The following is a 15,952-nucleotide window of genomic DNA, read 5'->3' on the forward strand; positions in this document are numbered from 1 at the left end:
ATTTTTGTTATCAAAGTTGGTGCAGAAGCCACAAAATGACTACCCCAACCGGGTTGAGGAGCAGCCGTCCTTTGTAACTCAGGGTCGGTGACTAGTCAGTCTGGAGAGAGACAGCCTGACTTTGAGAACAGCACAGACGCCATTTGGACATTCCCAGCTGGGCCAGGAGGCCAGAGATGAGGCCTGCATTCCACACTGTATTTGCCCTTTTCTGGACAAATAGAAGTCAGAAAAGGAAAAGGGGGAAATTCCACAAAGACCCACATGACAGGCTTCTCTTCCCCTAGTTACTGTCCAAAAGTAGAAAGTGGAAGATCCGTTAGTTCATCCTTTTCTGGGTGTACCTCTGACACCTTATTCTTCTTGGCAAAAATCTGATTGATCTCTATAAATGTCTTGGCCTTGGTCTCGGGGACAATCAGGAAAGTGAAAATGGTGGTGAGAAGACATACTACGGCAAAAATGATGAAGCTGTAAGGCCCCAGGCCGACCTGTGGGGAGAGAGCAGGCAAGAACCATGTGGGAAGAGCCTTCCTGACCCTGCAGCTGCCAGCTCCTCGCCTGAGTGGGGAGCCCATATACTTTCTCAAATGGGTCTCACTGTACTGCTTGGGAGTCCTGGTGGTCAGATGGTTAACATGTTCATCTGCTAACCAAAAGGCTGGAGGTTCATAGGCACTTTGGAAGAAATCCCTGGTGATTTACTTCCGAAAAATCAGCTAATGAAAACCATATGGAGCAGAGTTGTACTATGACACTCATGGGGTCACCATAAGTTGGAGTCAATTCAATGGCAAATGGTACCGGAACTGCTTGAGGATTTGTGAATTTGGGGCCCCCAAATACCTGAATGAAGGGGAAGACCAAGCCCACGGTGAAGTTGGAGAGCCAGTGAACGCTGCCCCCCACCATGTAGGCGGCCGGCCGAGAGGACTGCAGGAACATCTCGGTGATGAGCAGTGCAGGAATGGGACCTTGGGGAAGAAAGAGAGAAGGTGTAGGATTATTGCAGGCGTAGCCATCCTACAGGTAGTCCTTGAGCCCCTACCCATGAAAGTCGCTCTTGCATTCTAGTCGAAAGCAGGGGCTCCTGGTCTGGTGAAGCAGTGTGAGGATGCAAATGACAAGAGTTTACAGACAACATTGTGATGTCCTTAGACCAAAACCAAAAACCAAATCTGTTGCTGTTCAGTCGATCCGACTCATAGTGACCCTACAGGACAGAGTAGAACTGCCCCATAGGGGTTTCCAAGGAGCAGCGGGTGGATTCGAACTGCCAACCTTTTGGTTAGTAGCCATAGTTCTTAACCACTATGCCCAAATGACCTCCTGTAGGCTCACCAGGCTATTCCCACAGGGGAGCATGCTTTGACCTCCCCAAGTTACTGTACAGTTTCATTCTGGTTATGCTCCAGCAACCCTAAGAAAAGCCTGGTGATCTACTTCTGAAAATCAGCTAATAAAAACCCTATGGATTACAATGGCCCGACCCGCACTGATCACGGGGATGGCACAGGACTGGGCAGCATTTCATTCCATTGTGCATGGCATCAGCATGAGTCTGGGGCCGACTAAACGGCAGCTAACAACAATGACCCTGTGAAACAGAAGGAGCAGAGAGGAGATTCCAAGTCTGCCTTCTGCACTCCCCGGAACCTCCTGAAGGAGCTCAAGGCAGAAGTTTCTAGGGCTGGTGGCACAGGAAGGAGGGAATGAAACCGTGAGGCCAGCTCCGGGGTACATACTGGGCCCGAGGGCGTGTCCTATGACATAGGAGATGATACAGACGATGCTGATGTAAGGCATCCAGGACACTGTCTCCTGCGGGAAGAAACAGAATTGAGTCACACATGGCAAAGCCAAGACAACCTGGGAGGGGGACGTCAAGAACCTTGGGCCCCAGTGGCCAAACTGGTATGATCCGAGGTAGGGGGGTCTTTCTGGCCAGCCAGAAAAGACAGGCCCCTAGCGCCATCTCAATGGACTGTTATCAGCTGAAAGCGGGCATGGGCTACTGGGCAGGGGGCACATGGTCAGACTGACCGTATTGGCTAAAACAAATCCATTTTGATCTTTTGTCCTCTTGATACTGGCACAGGGTGAGAGTGACAATGCTCTCCTTCCCAGGAATGTCTGCTACCTCCCACCAGACTCTGAGCCCCCAACACGGAGCCCTGCCTTTTCTCACCTGCAGCGCCAGGGCGGCGGTCAGCACACAGCAGGCCATGAAGCAGATAGAGAAGCCCAGGAGGAGCAGAAGTCTCCTGCCCAGCAGCTCCACCACAAACACCTGGAGGAGGGGAGGTGGTGAGGAGGGAGGTGCAGGGGCTAGCACCCTGGCCAGAGGGGGGCCGGCTGCCCTGGCGTCCAGCTGCACCCCTGCCTGGAGCAGCGGGTCCAAGTGCCTTCGAAGAGCCGCCTTCCCTGGGAACTTCCCCCACCCCTCACATCCTCTTCTGATGGGGCAGCTGTGTGGAGAGGCAGGTGGGCTGTGTTCCTGCCGCCTGTGTGTGCATGTGCACGGGCCTGGCTGCCCGTGTGTATGTGTGCGTGTGTGGCAATGTGTAATAATGTGTTGGTACGTGTACACAATGTGTGTGTGTGTGCATATATGTAATGCACATGTGCATGCACGTGCATGTGTGTGCATGCACACGTATGTGCACAAGAATGTGCCCTTAGATGACCAGCAGGAAAGCCTGGTGGTGTCACTGGGCCCAAGCTACCTAGACTTCAATGGCTTCACCCCTTAGGGCCTTCTAATTGTACACCCCGAATCAGGATTCCCGCCAACTGCTGGGGGCTGGATATCTGGATGAACTCCAGAGATTCTGTCCTCCACAGGTGGCCAAAGAGCTTCAGCCAGGTGCTGCCCAGGCATGGAAGCCATTCAGTGGAGGGCACTGCCAGGGCCACCATGCTGCCCTGTCTAGGGCCCCATTCATTCCTGTCACACTGTGGACCTGGCACAGGTTGTTTGCACCCTGGACAGCTTGGCAGCCCCAAATATAAGAAGTTGAGGCAGCATTTCACACGGTAGGGGGAGGGGGCGGGGGCGGGAGCGTCCATCTCTGGGGAGGCTGTAGGCTGCTCTTGCAGGAGATGGGCTGGGCCCTGAGGAGAGCTCAGAGGCTGCAGATGAGGGACTGAGGGGCACATCACCATCTCAGAGCCCAGACTCACTCCTCGGTGGGCAGCCCCCTCTCAGACACCCCTCAGTTGGTAGTGTCAGACAGGAGACAGCCTGGGACACTCACAGCACAGATGGTCATCACAACGTTGACGGCCCCCGTGCCTGCTGTCACATACTGGACCTCAGCCTCCTTCACGCCGGCGCTGACGTAGATCTGGTCTGCATAGTAGTAGATCTGGAATGAATTATGGCAGAGGTGTGAGGGGCCAGCCAGGGGAAGGGTCTGTGCCAAGGGGCCTGCTGCACCATGGGCCCTGTGAAGGAGTGCCTGTGTGCGCCTGGACTCCTGCCTTTGCCCAGGGTTTTGTGTCCCTGCCCCCCCAGAGCCCCCAGACCCCACCCGGCCTCCTGGGCCCTCTGTTCACTCCCGTACCGCGTTGACGCCTGACAGCTGCTGGCCAGCCATGAGGACAATGATGGTGATGACCTGCCACCGCAGGGACCGCATGCTGAACAGCTTCAGCACAGAGATGGTGCCCGCGGCCCGCTCCGTCTCGTCCTCCTGCCGGATCTCCTCTATCTCCTCCTCCACGTCGTTCCAGCCTCGCAGCCTCTTCAAAGCTAAGGGCAGTGGGCAGGGGGCATGTGAGGGCACCGAGCTGAGATGTCACAACCTCTCAGCCCCATTCTGCCTCTCACAGAACAGCATTACCATTCTTGGCAGCCTCTTCGTCCTTCTTCTGAACCAGCAGGTATCTGGGGCTCTCAGGGAAGAAAGGCAGGAGCACAAGCTGCAGCGCTGCGGGGACTCCGGTCAGCCCCAGGAGAATCGGCCAACCTGCAAAAGACCACATCCCCACCTGAGGTCTTGGCTCTGGTGTCACCTCCTGGAGTGGCCTTCCTGGCACCCCAAGTCTCTCACCTAACGCACTGCACCAGACCAGTCATGCTCTGTCCATGGAGTAAGTGCTGTGTAAGGGCAGGGACTCTGTCGTTCTCCCCCTGGGTCCCAGCACCGAGAACAGGGCCTAACGAGGTGTGGACACTCAGTCAGTACTTACAGAAGGGACAAGTGATGATAATACTGCACACCTAGCAGACTGGCAGAAAAGAAAAATTCTGATAATGCCAAGTGCTGACAAGGATGTGGGCAAATGGGAACTCTCCACAATGTGTTCTGTGAACACAGAGGGCAGTCTGGAGGATCTAGTGAAGCTGGACATCCTTATAGCCTCCACCGGCAGTTCTGCTCCCTGACATGTGTGTGCCCTGGGCCACCAGGACAGGGGAACTAGAATCATCAAAGCAGCACCAATTCTGGAAACTAAAACAGAAAAATGAAAATGTCCATAACATTAGAATGGATCAATAAATTGTGGTGTGTTCATAAAATGGAATTCTGTACCTCAGTGGAAAGGAAGCAAGCCACAGCAAGGGCAAATCTCACCAACAGGATGTCTAGTACAAGAGTCTACACAATGTGACTCCAATTATAGGAAGCTCAGAAGTAGGTAAGATCAACTCTATCGTTGCAAGAGGTGGAAAAGGTCTCTGGGTGGCACAAACAGTTTCTGTTCGTCTATTAATCTAAAGGTTGGTGGTTCAAACCCACCCAGTGGTGCCACAGAAGAAAGTCCTGGTGATCTGTTTCCATAAAGGTTACAGCCAAGAAAATCCTGTGGAGCAGTTCTACTTTGTAACACATGGGGTCGCCAGGAGTCAGAATGAACTCAATGGCAACGAGTTTGTTTTGTTTGTTTTTTGAAAGGTGGTGAGGCTATGGAAAAGCAAAGACATAATGATCATAAATGTCAGCACAGAGGCTCCCCTGTGGGTGACAGGGGCATGACTGTGGGGCACACAGTGGCTTCGGGGGGACTGGTGTGGTGCTAGGTCTGGACCTGGGTAGTGGTTACACAGGTGCATGGTTTCTATTGTTTAATTACCTGTACATTTATGTTTTATGCACTTTTCTTTATGCATGTTATATTTCACAGTAGAAAGGGTTAAAAAATAAATGAATGAATAGTTTAGGCGCCTTCAATCAGTTACCAGTTATGGTGGAGTTGATTCTGCCTCATGGTGACCACATGTGTGTCAGAGTAGAGCTGTGCTCCATATGGCTTTCAGGGGCTGATTTTTCACAAGTAGGTCCCACAGGGGCGGAGTACCCAGTAAGCAAGGTAAACATGGGCTTACTTGTGCTTACTTACTGATGGGTAGTGAACAAGTTCACATGGGTTTCATCACATCTTTGATATGGGGAAAAACGTGAAACTTCACTACAGATTAGTAAGTAAGCACAAGTAAGCCCGTGCTTACCTTGCTGATCGGGTACTCCATCCCTGTCAGGGATTGTAAATTTGAAAAGAGGTTTTGATTCTGTATGAAGGAACTGTGGGTTTGGGGGACAGATGCCAGCCGTACCTAGAAGCAGAATCTTTGATGTGGTGAAAAAAATGTGAAAGTGTTCACTACAGATTAGTAAGTACAAGTAAGCCCGTGCTTACCTTGCTTATTGGGTAATCCAACACCGGGTGGCCTGGCTACCAGTTTGCAGCCCTGGCTGTCCACCACAGCATTTGCAGTTCCCTGAACACACAGGGCTTTTACACTTCCTGTCCCTCTGCCCACGTAGGAATGCTGGGCCTACACACACCCCAATCCCAGGCCCTCTCTGAGGCCCCTTCTTGGGCAGAACATTCACTCACTCCCCCTCCCCGGTACCACAGAACGCTTCACAAACGCCTAGGTTCTTTATATTGCTTTGAGTCTGGTTTACGTGCCCATCACCACGTGCTCCCTGAAGCGGGAACCATAGCTTTTCCACCTCTGGGCCCAGCTCCCAGTGAGGGTGGGCACCTCAACACAGGTTGTTCAGTGGTTAAACACTGGGCCCAAGCTGCTGGGTTTGCACCTTGCACACATTGTCTGACCTCTCTGCTGAAGGCTACACATCTATAAATGGGTTTGATAATAGTACATACTTCATAGGGTTGTTTGGAGGATTGAATGAGTTAGTGTAAAAGACCCTGCCCCAGAAAAACACTATACGTTTTGACTTGTGTCCTTATTAATGATGATTTTCCTTTCAGAGGTTCCAGACATGGGATAAAGAAAGGAGAGGTCACATAAAAACGATGACAGCTACAAGTTGCTGCACACCTACTACAGCCAGGCCCCCATGTCTTGGGGAGGGTGGTGCAGGCTCAGGAGTCCGGTTTCTACCCCCACCCTGCAGTGCACAGCTTCACCTTCCGGGGGCAGGCCCCTGCCTCTGGGCTTCCTTGTGCTGGCCACAGTGTCAGGCAGTCGTGGCTCTGGGAGGCACTTATGAAACAGAGCCCGGTGGCCCTAAGCACAGAGCTTGGCACACTGGTGGCCATCATTACTGAGCCACAGGCCCTGGTACCAACAGCCACCCAGCAGGCCAAGAGAAGCTGATCCCCCAGAAGGCAGGCCATGGCACTTCCTGCTGACTCAGAGCCACCTAGTCTCCGTGGGAGGCACTGAAACATAAGCCAGTCCACCTCCACAAACACCAGACAGGCACTGTAGGGTCAGGGCTGAGGCTCCCCAGGAGAGCTGACTGATTAGAGAGAAAAGACCAGCTGTAGAAACGTCAGGCCTGTGCCCACTGCTTCGGAACAGAGGGGGCCTGAGGGAGGGCCGAGGGTCCGGAGCAGTTCTGAGCTCACCTTCTTCATTTGCGAGGAGACTCCGGAGCCCGAGGATCTGAGCCACGAGGATGCCGACAGTGATGAAGAGCTGGGGTACTACCCCAAGGGCCCCTCTCAGGTTCTTAGGAGCCAGTTCCCCTAGGTACATAGGGACCACATTGGAAGACAGACCTGGGAGGGGGGTTCAAACAGGAACATGATCAGGGAAAATTAGTCTGTCAGGACAAGCTGTGTCTTCAAATGCTGTACATGTCTTCTAACTTTGCAATCACACAATTCTGGCCAGAACTTTCCCAAAACTATAAAAAAGAAAGCAAACATTTCTTTTAGTTCTTAGCTCTTTAATTTTGGGGAAAAAGAAAACAGGCCACAGAAGCTCATGAGCAGGCCCCCTTGCTTCTTGACTGGCGTCACCATGGGAACCCAGGCAGGCTGGATCTCTGGTCTTCCCTCCTAACTGGCCTAGGTCTCAGAGAGGAAAAAGTTAAATATGGCCCAGACACTCTTCTCCTCACTTGCTCCTTGGGGAGACTCTGTTAATAAAAGGCCAAGGACTCCTTCCCACCAGCTTTACCTTCTGAGAACAGCATATCACATTACATACCTAGGCACAGACACATTTATACACATTTAAGCACCAGCTATAGACAGTTATCCAGAAACGTAAAAAAATTTAATATATATCGTGGAATCTCTGCATTTCTGAGATTTATGTATAGAGTATATTCTATTATGGTGCTGGCGAAGAATATTGAATATAGCACAGACTGCCAGAAGAATGAACAAATCTGTCTTGGAAAAAGTACAGCCAGAATGCTCCTTAGAAGTGAGGATGGCAAGACTTCGTCTCACGTACTTTGGACATGTTATCAGGAGGGACCAGTCCCTGGAGAAGAACATCATGCTTGGTAAAGTACAGGGTCAGTGAAAAAGAGGAAGCCCTTCAACGAGATGGATTGACACAGTGGCTGCAACAATGGGCTGAAGCATAGTAAAGATGGTGAGGATGGCACAGGCCTGGGCAGTGTTTTGTTCTGTTGTACACAGGGTCGCTATGAGTTGGAACCAACTTGACGGCACCTAACAACAACAACATGTAATATAGTAAAACCTGCAGAAGTGGGAATCTGTAAGGCGGGAACCTGTCAGAGAAGGAAAACTCAAGTATTTTCCACTAAAACCAGCAGTAGAAAAGTGGCAAGACTGCACACTGTCAAAGGTGGAAAATTTGCAAGACTCGGAAAAACAAGGCAGTCCCATAGAGTTCCGGCTGTCACAGGTTTCACTGTACGTGTTGGTGTGTGCCATCGAGTCGGTTCTGACTGATAGTGACCCTATAGGACAGAGTAGAACTGCCCCATCGGGTTTCCAAGGCTGTAATCTTTACGGGAGCAGATCACCAGGTCTTTTCTCCAGCGGAGCAGCTGGTGGGTTCAAACTGCTGACCTTTTGGTTAGCAGCCGATCATGTAACCATGGCACCACCAGGGCTCCCTTGTAATACATGTAGTACTTCCAAATCCCCAGTATTTAAACTTGTACAGTTTCCCCTCATGCTGACCCCCTTAAGAATAGATGGAGTAATTTAACAGGTCCGGAAGTATTCTCACACCTGTCATCCCATTTAATTTTCTGACAAGCCCAATGAGAAGCCGAGAATCTCTAAGGAAGCTCAGAGGGGCTGTTACTAGCCCAATCATCAGACTGCTAGTCAAGCTGAGGCTCAGAAAGACGAGGGGGTCTGTTATGGATTGAATTGTGTCCCCCCAAAATATGCATTGAAATCCTAGCTCCTATACCTGTGGAAGTAGTCCTTGGGCTTGAGGTTCATGTCCACCAGCAGCACCTTGGAAAAACAGCCTGGTGATCTACATCTGAAAAATCATCCCCTGAAAATCCTATGGAACACAGTTCTACTCTGACACACATGAGGTTGCCATCAGTTGGAACCGACTTAGTGGCAATTTTTTTTTTTTTTTTTAATACTAGTGGATGTGATCCCATTTGAAAATACAGTGTTCTTTGTTCTATTAATTAGGCCATACCCAAGTATAAAACCAAAAAACCAAAACCATTGCCATTGAGTCAATTCCAACTCATAGCAATCCTATGGGACAGAGTAGAACTACCCATGGGGTTTCCAAGGCTGTAAATCTTTACGGAAGCAGATGGTCACATCTTTCTCCTGCAGATCAGTTGGTGGGTTTGAATCACTGACCTTTCAGTTAGCAGCTGAGTGTTTAACCACTGTACCACCAGGGCTCCTTTACTCAAGTGGGGTGGCTTCTAAATCTAATTACTTTATAGAGTTATAAAGAGAGCGGAATAGACACAGAGACACACACGGGGAAGAGGAAGACAGACCATGCAGACAGGTACATCTACAAGGACTGCAGGCAGCCACTAGAAGCTGAAATAGACAAGGAAGGGCCTCCCTCTACAGCCAGCCCCTGAATTCAGACTTCTAGCCTCCTGAACTGTGAGACAATAAATTTCTATTCTTTAAAGGCACCTACGTGTGGTATTTGTGTTACAGCAGCAGTAGGGAACTAAGTCAGAGCCTGAGAGGGAGGCCCTGGCCACAGGGAGACATCGAGGGAACACAGTTTGGGGTCAGTGATGGCTAGAGCAGCTAATTAAGGTGACTGGGTGGTGCAAACAGTTTGCACTGGACTACTAATCTAAAGATTGGCAGTTTGAACCCACCCAGCAGCTCCTCAGAAGAAAGGCCTGGCGATCTGCTTCTGTAAAGATTACAGCTTAGAAAACCTTATGGAGCAGTTCTACTCTGTCACATGGGGTCACCATTGGTCAGAATCAACTCAATGGCAAGGGGTTTGTTTTTTATTGGTTTTTTTTTTTAAATAATAATATTGAGATAGGAGGGTTCTGAAGGCTAGGTTTTCCTGTTTTGCAATTCTGCTCAAGGATACCTCTGCTTAGTATTTCAAAAGAGAAATCACAAGTTCATTAACACCAATTCCTTCAGGTTTTCAGAGAAAAGAGGAACAGTCTTTGGAGCAGCCCTCTGGGGGAGAGGGTGCACTCTGAGCCCACCTGGTGCCCAGAGGGCTATGAGGAAGGGAGGGCTCCTGGAAGCTGAGACCTACTGAGGTCCACTGTTCTCACCATTTACCAGGCCTAGTGAGAAGCACTGTTGCTTCCTAACCACAAGGGATTGTGGACATAATTAAAGAGCAAACTTGGGGGTATGTATGAAGAGACAGGATTACCTCTAAGCTAGTGGAAAGCAATCTCTATTTTGTCTTAAAAATACTCCACTGGGGGAAAATGCAGAACAGAATTTCAGATTCGCATGGAATCCAGACTTTCTGGAGCCATGGAGGCTGGGGGAACTCCTGAAACTATTGCCCTGAGATAATCTTTAAACCTTAAGCCAAAAATTTCCCCTGAAGTCTTCTTAAAACCAAACAATAGTTTAGCTTAACTAGGAAAGAATGTCTGCCTTGAGCATTAGGTTTTTTTTAAGATCTATCTATATGGGATTAAATTGACAACAGCGATTTGAAAAATTAGATAGGAACCTTAGGGGGCAGTGAGTTTCTGTTAATGGGGGAGGAACAACTCAGAAAAGGAGGGTGAGAATAGTTGCACAACTCGAAGAATATAATCAATGTCACTGAATTGTACATGTAGAAATTGTTGGATTGGTGTATGTATGTTTTGTTCTTAACAACAACAAACAAAATAAATTATTTCAAAAGGTGAATTTTATAGTATGTGAGTTATATCTCAATAAAACTGTTATTAAGAAAATTTAAAAAACAACAACAAAAAAGACTTCACTGGGCTCTCCCGGCCAGTCTGTTCTGTCCAACACTAGAGCCAGAACAAAGTGGCTTTTAAGGTTGAAATTCCTTCAAGCCAGTGAAAGTTTTCAGTGTTCTTGCCCTTACCAAGAAATTGACTATGAACAAATCAGTAAACTCTGAGCATCTTGAAATCTGAACTTGAATGTAATCTTTATGTAAGCAGATCACCAGGCCTTTCTTCTGCAGCACTGCTGGGTAGGTTCAAACCGCCCACCTTTCCATTAGTAGCCAAGCACAAACCATTTTACCAGCTAGGAACCACATCTTGAAGTCCAGGTCACATTTATCTTTGCATTTTCTTTGTCAGAGTAGGTGTTTACTCCCTTGTTAGAGGGAACTGTGAGGTTCATGTTAATAGGAGTGCTTTTAAATGAGTTTCTGATTAGCACGGAGCTAGATTGCACACTCCACTGACTTCCAGGAGGCATGTGAAAGAATTAACTATAAATGGGTTACACATTAGCAAGCATTCTCAGAGCATCAGCAAAGACCCCAGGACTCCTGAGACCTTTTCTGACACCGTGGCTGCAACAGTGGGTTCAAACATAACGATTGTGAGGATGGCGCAGGATCTAGCAGTGTTTCAGTCTGTTATGTATAGGGTCGCTATGAGTCGGAACCGACTCCACAGCACCTAACAACGACATAAGTCTGAAGGGGCCCCGGTGGCCCAGTGGTTAAGCGTTTGACTGCTAACCAAAAGGTCAGCAGTTCAAATCCACCAGTTGCTCCTTGGAAACCCTATGGGGGCAGTTCTGCTCTGTCCTATAGGATTGCTATGAATCAGAATTGACTTGATGGCAATGGGTTTTTTGGTTTTAGGGCCAAAACTGTTTTTATAATAGTACTGAGATGGTAGTTACCCTTTTCATTCTTGTTCTCTTGTGAGTGAACAGTGAAGACTTCCAGAGGTTATGTGACATGTAGGAGTCGCTGGGTGGCACAAATGTACTGGACTACTAACCAAGAGGTTGGCGGTTCAAACCCACCTAGAGGAGCCTTGGAAGTAAGGCCTGGCAATCTGCTTCTGAAAGATCACAGCCTTGAAAACCCTGTGGAGTGCTGAGGGACTGAACCACTGGGCGGAGGGCTGTGAGAACCATGCTCTCAGGCAACATCCAGCTCAATTGGCATAACACAGTTTATGAGGAAAATGCTCTATATTCTACCTTGGTGAGTAGTGTCTGGGGTCTTAAAGGCCTGTGAGCAGCCATCTAAGATACTCCCCTTCGGGAGCAATGGAGAATGAAGAAAACAAGCTATAAGGAAAAGATTAGTCCAAAGGACTGATGGACCACAACTACCATGGCCTCCACCAGACTGAGTCCAGTACAACTAGATGGTGCCCAGCTACCACCACTGACTGCTCTGACTGGGATCACAACAGAGGGTCCAGACAGAGCTGGAGAAAAATGTAGAACAAAATTCTAACTCACAAAACAAGAGCAGACTTACTGGCCAGGAGATTTGCAAAAATACAAAAAAAAAAAAATCCCACTCTTCTCACTGCATTTTCTGTTTTAGAAAATGTAGTTATTTTTCACAAAAACAAATAACGGGTTTATTATTATTTTTTAAATGAATTCATGTATTTCTCAGTTGTAATTTCTAATACGGTAGATATTGACAGATATAACCCATATAAGCAAAAGCTATTTGGAGCCTTCAATAATTTTAAGAGTGTAAAGGGGTCCTGAAACCAAAAACTTTGATAATCGCTGGCTTAATGTTTCTCAGACCCAGTTGCTGTTAAGCTGACTCCGACTCATGGTGACTTCATGTGTGTCAGAGTAGAACTGTACTCCATAGGGTTTTCAAAGGCTGATTTTTTTCACCAGGACTTTCTTTTGAAGTGCCTCTAGGTAGACTTGAATCTCTAACCTTTTTTTTTTTTAAATTGTGCTTCATGTGAAATTTTACGGAGCAAATTAGTTTCTCATTTAATAATTTATACACAAATTGTTTGGTGACATTGATTGCAATCCCTGCGATGTGTCAACACTCTCCCCTTCCACATCCCAATTCTCCATTTCCATCTGTCCATTTTTCCTATCCTTTCCTGCCTTCTTATCATTGCTTTTAGGTAGGTGTTGCCCTTTTGGTCTCATATACATGATTGAACTAAGAAGGATGTTCATCACATGTGTTATTGTTTGTTTTATAGACCTATCTAATCTTTGGCTGAAGAGAGTTAAAGGGGTGTCCAGGGGCCATAGTCTCCAGGGTTCTTTCAGTCTCTGTTAGACCAGTAAGTCTGGTCTTTTTTTTAATTTGAATTTTGTTCTACATTTTTCTCCCACTCTTTCTGGGACCCTCTATTGTGATCCCTGTCAGAGCAGTTGGTGGTGGTAGCCAGGCATCATCTAGTTCTTATGCGCTCATGCTGGTGGAGGCTATGGTACTTGTGATCCATTAGTCCGTGGGGCTAATATTTCCCTTGTGTCTTTGGTTTTCTCCATTCTCTTTTACTCCGGATGGGACCAGTAGATGTAGCGGGATGGCCACTCGCAAGCTTTTAAGACTCCAGATGCTACTCACTTAAGTTGGATGTAGAACATTTTCTTTATGTACTTTGTTATGTCAGTTGACCTAGATGACCGCCACGACCATGGTCCCCTAGCCCTCGGCCCCAGTAACTCAGTCCCTCAGGGTGTTTGGATGTGTCTATGAAGCTTCTATGACTTTGCTTTGGTCAAGTTGTGCTGACTTCCCCTGTATTGTGCACTATGTTTCCCTTCACCAAAGTTAATTATCTACTTAACTTCTCTACTATCTAGTTAATGATTTCCTCTCCCCAACCCTCTCCTCCTTTGTAACCATCAAAGACTATTTCCTTCTGTGTGGAAACCTTTCCTTGAGTTTTTATAATAGTGGTCTCGTACAGTATTTGTCCTTTTGTGATTGACTTATTTCACTCAGCATAATGCCCTCCAGATTCATCCATGTTGTGAGATATTTCACGGATTCATCATTGTTCTTTTTCGTTGCATAGTATTCCATTGTGTGTATGTACCATAGTTTGTTTATCCATTCATCTGTTGATGGGCACTTAGGTTGTTTCCATCTTTTTGCTATTTTGAATAATGCTTCAATGAACATGGCTGTGCATACGTCTATTTGCGTGACAGCTCTTGTTTCTCTAGGATGTATCCCTAGGAGTGGGATTGCTGGATCATATGGTATTTCTGTTTCTAGCTTTTTAAGGAGGTGTCGTATTGTTTTCCATAGTGGTTGGACCATTTTACCTTCCCACCAGCAGTGCGTAAGAGTTCCAGTCTCCCCACAACCTCTCCAACACTTGTTATTTTCTCTTATTTTGATTAGTGCCAGTAATGTCCGGGTGAGATACTATCTCATTGTAGTTTTGATTTACATTTCTCTAATGGCTAATGATGGCCAGCATTTCCTCACGTGTCTGTTAGCTGCCTGAATGTCTTCTTTGGTGAAGTGTCGAATCTCTAACCTTTTGGTTAGCAGCTGACTGCTTTAACCACTGTGCCATTAGGGCTCCTTTGGTACCACCCAGGGACTCCCAAAGTAATGCTTACTTAAGGGGAAAGGTTAGGATCTTTAACTGTGGTTTGTTATCTATTGAAGCTGACTCTAGGTAGTCCCTGACTTTATCACGTATTCAAGTTGCGACGAACTCCACTTATAGCAGTCTGTTTTATTTTTTTTGTACAGCTTATCATTAGTTATACGTACCACGTAGAATGCTGCAGCACGTACATTGCTAATGTTATCATTATCTGTAACTTTATATGTAATGTTTCCAACCCCCATAGATAAAGATCGGATCTATAAAGATATTGATAATAAAAGGCAGTAATAATAAAAACTAAAAAAAAAAAGTATTCGACTTATGTCAGAACCAGTTTACTATGGAGTTGTCAGGACAGAACCTCGCCATAAGTTGGGGACTACCTGTATTTCCCTGTTGGAACCAATTCTGAATTGTTGGCTGGTCTACAGGAAAGTGACTGGACCGTTCACTGCTGATGGCTTCGGGAATCATCTATTTATTGCAACAGCTGAGCTTGCTGCAGGGCCAACCTGAAGGTGGGAGCAGGGCCAGGACCAGGTGCCTGCATGTCCAGGTGCTCTCAGGGAAAGCTTCGGACTAAGTCCGGCTTGCTATGGGGCCCATCATTTCCACTTGAAATGATCTCCTCCCTCTACAGGAAACTTGTTCTCTTATTTTTCTCCCCAGTCCTGCAATTCTTCATTACTGCTCTTGACACAAGGCTACTTGACTTCTCTACTATTGTCAGTTAACTCCAGCTGAGGCTGCTGACATCTGGCCAAATCACCCATTCTCTACCTCATGCTCTAACTCTCTTAAAAATGAGAGTTACTTGGCAATGTCAGGGCCAGAGGTAGGGCATAAACTTTCCAGAGGCCTCACTCCCAGGTGTCCACCCTGCACTTACATGACCCTGAGAGTGGGCACCTCCTTAAACTTGGCTCCCCAGGTGCTTGCTCTCCTCCCCCTGGTGTGGCCCTGGGAAATACTGTCTACAAAAGGACGACACAGTGGGGAGGGGCAGAAACATGGCTTTGACCAGCATCTCTCTCTAGTTTAAGCCAATTATGGGAGAGATTTCTACAATCACCGAAGTACACAGACTGGCCAATAGTTCTGGAGGGCAACAAGCCAGTCTTTGCAAACCTGCTCCATGGTTTATCAGGTGAGAGACCCCAGACAAGGCGTTAGCTTCTCTCAGCAGGTGGGCATTAAGGAATAAGTGAAATAGTGCCCATGAAAAATCCTTTGCAAACTTTAAAGTGCCCTATAGTATACTATGGTTAAGTGCTCGGTTGCTAACCAAAAGGTCAGCAGTTTGAATCCACCAGCCACTCCTTGGAAATCCTATGAGGCAGTTCTATTCTGTCCTATAGGGTGGTTATGAGTTGAATTGACTTGAAGGCAATGGGTTTGGTTTCTGTATACTATGCTGCAGGCATCTGGTGGCACAGTGGTTAAGCCCTCGGCCACTAACAGAAAGGTTGGTGGTTTGAACCCACCAGCCACTCTGCGGGAGAAAGATGTGGCAGTCTGCTTCCCTGTGGGGCAGTTCTACTCCGTCCTGTGGGGTTGCTGTGAGTCAGAATCAACTTGACAGCAATGGGTTTGGTTTGGTTTTATACTATACTATACTACCAGTGGAGCTCTGGTGGCACAGTGGTGAAGTGCTATGGCTGCTAACCAAAAGGTCGTCAGTTCAAATCTACCATCTGCTCTTTGGAAACCCTATTTTTTTTTTAATGCTACCAGTGGTTAAGAGCTTGGCTGCTAACCAAAAGGTC

At 47.6% G+C, this 15,952-nt stretch overlaps 1 protein-coding gene across 1 annotated transcript in view; it reads right to left on the minus strand.

The window, feature by feature from the left end:
* Window positions 1-287: 287 nt before the first annotated feature.
* LOC101347366 (solute carrier family 2, facilitated glucose transporter member 5) overlaps window positions 288-15,952 on the minus strand; it is a 41,715-nt gene continuing 26,050 nt past the window's right edge. The window contains exons 7-14 of the mRNA XM_004385177.2: window positions 6,832-6,984; window positions 3,846-3,971; window positions 3,567-3,754; window positions 3,258-3,368; window positions 2,189-2,290; window positions 1,746-1,821; window positions 847-974; window positions 288-491 (exon numbers count right to left, since the gene is read on the minus strand). Of these exons, the coding sequence (XP_004385234.1) occupies window positions 288-491; window positions 847-974; window positions 1,746-1,821; window positions 2,189-2,290; window positions 3,258-3,368; window positions 3,567-3,754; window positions 3,846-3,971; window positions 6,832-6,984 (1,088 nt within the window). The remainder of the gene's footprint in view (window positions 492-846; window positions 975-1,745; window positions 1,822-2,188; window positions 2,291-3,257; window positions 3,369-3,566; window positions 3,755-3,845; window positions 3,972-6,831; window positions 6,985-15,952) is intronic.

This window comes from Trichechus manatus, unplaced genomic scaffold, assembly GCF_000243295.1.
Source record: "Trichechus manatus latirostris isolate Lorelei unplaced genomic scaffold, TriManLat1.0 scaffold00133, whole genome shotgun sequence".
NCBI classification, from domain to species: domain Eukaryota; kingdom Metazoa; phylum Chordata; class Mammalia; order Sirenia; family Trichechidae; genus Trichechus; species Trichechus manatus.